The sequence below is a fragment of the Austrofundulus limnaeus genome, unplaced genomic scaffold (assembly GCF_001266775.1).
Source record: "Austrofundulus limnaeus strain Quisiro unplaced genomic scaffold, Austrofundulus_limnaeus-1.0 Scaffold246, whole genome shotgun sequence".
NCBI lineage: Eukaryota > Metazoa > Chordata > Actinopteri > Cyprinodontiformes > Rivulidae > Austrofundulus > Austrofundulus limnaeus.
Window position 1 is genome coordinate 736,091 of NW_013952648.1, and position 4,267 is coordinate 740,357.

The following is a 4,267-nucleotide window of genomic DNA, read 5'->3' on the forward strand; positions in this document are numbered from 1 at the left end:
CACGATTAATCGTGATTAATTTTTTTGACAATATTGCCCAACCCTAATTCGAAGTCTGTACTTTTCACTCGAGAGTCAGAGAGGGTGGATCTTTACAGGTAGAGTTTTTTCTTTCTCCTAAACTTTATTTAACTCAGCCAGCATTGACAACGCTCTGCGGGTGACCTAAACGGCTCCGCGACACGGCGAGGGACGCATAAATCGCGCGACACAACGAATCAATAATGAAACTTGTTGCAAACGCCTTTAATAATCGATTTTATCGATTCGTTGTTGCAGCCCTAGTCTTATTACTCTAAAGGATATTTTGTTGCTAAACTTTAGTTGTAGAGTAGAAAACGAGCCCTAAACAGTCAACAATGGTAGTTAGATTACACAAACAATAAAAAGGAATGATCCCGTTAGTTGTCTTTTAATCATTCACATGACTGTTTGTCTTCAGATGCTGCTCCACCTTTGCCAGTAAAAGAAAAGCCCTCGCTTCCTGACATCTACCCCTCTAGAGCTGTTTACGGTAAATCTGGATCTCAGTATCATGACGTCAGAGTGCTGATTGGTGTTTTATTTTATTTTTTTTTAAAGCTGTTGGCACATTTTTCATTGAGAGTAATGTTCAACTCCTCACAATGTTGCAGTCTTAACGGGTTTGTAATTTTTACTTGATTCTTCTCAACCTTTTCATATTTGTTTTGTGATTTAGAAAGAAAGAACCCGTCCAACGTTCAGATTCCTCACGCCGTCAGGGATCAGCTCGCCAAACTGATGGACAACCACCCCGAGTTCTCTAGCTGTGCCAGCACAACAGCAGCCTTTATTATCCAAACCTGTGAGTGAAGACTGGGAGGTACTTTTTGAAAAACTTGTAGCTCCATCTGAAAACGTGACGCCAGATTGGTGTGATGATGATGGGGTATGATAATAACAAACAACACTTAGCCTGGTGGAGGAGCATGTAGGGCCTTGTGGGAAACCCTGATGTGTTTTTGCATGGAGGAACTTGGTGGTGCAGCCCTACGGCCAAAAACATCATATTTAGGTCTGAACTCCTCTGTCTCCTGTTAGCCAGTGGATGTGAAGTAGTCGCTCTCGGCACCGGGAACTTCAACGCTAAACAGTGCATTTCATCGAACGGACGGATTGTGCACGACTCGCATGCTGTCGTCACCGCTCGGAGGTCTCTTATGAGGTCATTAACACTCTTTTTTTTGACTTWTTTATGTAAGAAATGAGCACTTTCTTAAAATTAGTGGAACAGGAAAGATTCTCTTGATTTTTTTTACAGAAATAACAACGTGTGTCACTCTGTGTTGCCAGGTTTCTGTACCGGCACCTGCTGCTGTTTTTCAGCAAAAATGCCAACCTGAATGAGARAACCATCTTTCAGCACAACAGCAGCAACAACCTCCTGAGCCTGAAGAGTGGCGTTGTGCTTCATCTCTACGTGAATCAGCTGCCGAAGGGTGCATCTCAGGTTCCCTCAAATTTGTAAGTTTTCTTTTTCATTTTCTCATTCCTTTTTGTCCCGTTTATTATAGGTTTGATATTGATTTTACTGTCTGCCTTCAGTGTTTTTTTCTTATGTTGTTTTGTTTTTGCATGTGACTTTGTGGCATTTATGGGTTTCACATCATTTTTAACCTTTTTTTATTAGATATTTTTGGTCCTATGACATAAGCAACTCAAAGGAGGATTGAGATTTCATTCTTTCTGCTCTGTTCTCAGGCAGCTGCACCCTCTCTCCATTTCAGCATGGCAAGTCAACAATGAAATCAGCCTACACCTGTCAGTGGAGGGCAAGGTGCTCACCTTTTATAAAATAGTATTTTTGGTTGATTTTAAATATTCTTTGCCGCTGTGATTACTATTGATGCCGAAATAATTTTATTTTCTTTCAAAGGTTTTCTCTGTTTTCTCATCRAGTCTCCATCACTCTGCCAGCAGCATGGTCAGCATGTCCACCACAGACAAAATCACTCAGTGGCAGGTTCTGGGATACCAAGGAGCTTTGCTTAGCCACTTCATTGAGCCCATCTACGTCCAAAGCATCCTTGTAGGCAAGTCAGGTTCTTTTATGACTTAAAGGGCCTGTGACATGAAATTTTTTTTAAAAATAAATATAAAGGCATTATTGGAAAGATAACATGATTAGCATATTGCAAAAATAATTTCCCACTGCTGAGATGAACAGTTGTTGAGATATTTGCATGTGAAGGAACAGGAAGTGATGTCAAAAGGGACTGTCTGCATGGAAGAAAGCATTGATAAAACAGCTAATGACAGAGACTGTAGAGAAGAATCTGATGTTTCTTTAGATTATTGTGAGTCTCTATCAGAGGTGAAGAAGAGTCAGAGATCAAATAATATTGTTTCAGTAAACAAAGACCAGAGTTCTTTCTTGAAGAGTTCCCTTTTGATGTCACTTCCTGTTGCACTTTGGCTGAGCCAAGTTCAAAAGAAAATATGCCATTTTTGTGACAAAAATAGGTAAAACCACATGTTTTATTTAAGGTTTCCTATATAAAATTGTGTTTTCTTTGACCTTTTGTGTTTGATAGGCATGTCATGTCACAGACACTTTAAGTGTCTTTTTTTAAAGAGCATTCACTAAGTATAATCACCAAAAGTCAAAACATTAGTAGACTCATAGGCATTACTAAAGCTACCTTTGTGGCATGTTTGAATATTTTTACTGTTTCTTTATGTGATTTAAAAATGCATTATAAACTGGTTTAAAACTAGAGAAATGCCTGTGTATTGTCAAAGAACGAAGCGACAMGTTAATCTAAAAATAGGATCTCGTCTTGAGCTGCGCAGGACGGCCCTTGCTTGCACTTGTCAGCTTTTAATGTGGGCGCTCGCGAGTAGCAACAAATTCCCCAGCTGTTATCAAGATARCATCAAAAGGTGTGGCAGTATCATAGTTTCCAGGTTCGGTTTTGTTCTTATATCCCAGTATCACAGTTATAGTGGCAAAAATAGTCCATTTATTCCAGAATGAATTAATAAGGGAAATTCCAGAATTTGCACCTGTGATTTATTGTGGAAATTTTAAGGGTAAAACCCCAAAACTGAATGAGTTGGGATGGTGTAATAATAAGTTTTCATCAAGTAAATGTAAATATTGTCCAGAAGAGTTAAAGGACGTTCAGGTGGAGCTGCTGCATGTCAACAAAATCATTGAATTTAATAATAACGTCAAGTTTTTGTATACCATTTCAACCTTTTCTAGTTTAGGGCTGCTAAGTACACTTTGTAAACATTTAGGAATAAAATTACAACCAAACAGCTGATAGTGTTAGATTGTGTTGATTACTGTACTCTGAATAAACTCTTACAGGTGACTCTGGCTGCCATGAAATTCGTGGTATGGAGATCTCTGTGAGCCAGCGCGTTGAAGGAATCACCCCTCAGCTGCCCATGTTTTACTGCATGATGCGCCCGCACATCAGCCTGGTGCCCTCCGTGGCCACAGACGGCGCCGACAGCAGGGAGCCCACCTACGGGATCAACTGGAGCGAAGGAGACAGCTCTGTGGAAGTCATTGATGGTCTTGAGGGCAAAACCGTAGAAGAGTAAGAAGGCTGTTTCAAGAAATCGTATAATAAAAGTAAAATAACTTCCAATAAGAGCACCTTGAAAAATGTGTAGAGGTCTTGTTAACCTGCTTTGTTGACCTCCTGTGTTTACCCTTGCTGACATCAGGACTGAGCTGAACATTACTGATTCTCCTGTAGGTCTCCGTTCAAAAGTGGCCCGGCTCTGGCAAGCCGTCTGTGCAAAGCAGCCATGCTGCACCGCTTCAGGCTGGTGGCCAAAGAAGCCCAGAGGGAAGACCTGCTGGTCACAAGCTCCTACAGAGAGGCAAAGGTACTGGTTTTCAGTTAAATGTCACAGTTTACCCTACTTTTTATTGACAACTTTTTATCCACTTGATTCTTTTCATTTAAATTACATATACTGTATTAGTATATTTTATTTCTTATTATGGTCACATTTATTCAGCTTAAATCGCACCATTTGTGCTTGATAACAGTCATGTTTTTACAATAAATTAATAATTATGTTAATTTCACTCAACAATCATGTAAAACAGCAGATTTACACCAGAGAAATATATATAATTTATAAGTAACAATGATCTAAACCACACCTGAAGTCGGCCTGTAACTTGGACTTTAGCTAGTTGAAAAATGATGACTTCATCTAGTAATAAAGTATATTTATTATTTCTTCTTACTGTCATAAAAAATAATAATATTTATATTTA

The 4,267-nt window shown here is 39.2% G+C and overlaps 1 protein-coding gene across 2 annotated transcripts in view; it reads left to right on the forward strand.

Annotated features, from left to right (window-relative positions):
• The window catches only part of adad1 (adenosine deaminase domain containing 1 (testis-specific)), a 75,751-nt gene that overhangs the window by 4,877 nt on the left and 66,607 nt on the right, over nt 1-4,267 (forward strand). For both annotated transcript variants that reach the window (XM_014020277.1, XM_014020278.1), the window contains exons 5-12: nt 443-514; nt 701-826; nt 1,063-1,186; nt 1,315-1,485; nt 1,723-1,798; nt 1,898-2,054; nt 3,338-3,572; nt 3,735-3,867. In XM_014020277.1, the coding sequence (XP_013875731.1) occupies nt 443-514; nt 701-826; nt 1,063-1,186; nt 1,315-1,485; nt 1,723-1,798; nt 1,898-2,054; nt 3,338-3,572; nt 3,735-3,867 (1,094 nt within the window). The remainder of the gene's footprint in view (nt 1-442; nt 515-700; nt 827-1,062; nt 1,187-1,314; nt 1,486-1,722; nt 1,799-1,897; nt 2,055-3,337; nt 3,573-3,734; nt 3,868-4,267) is intronic.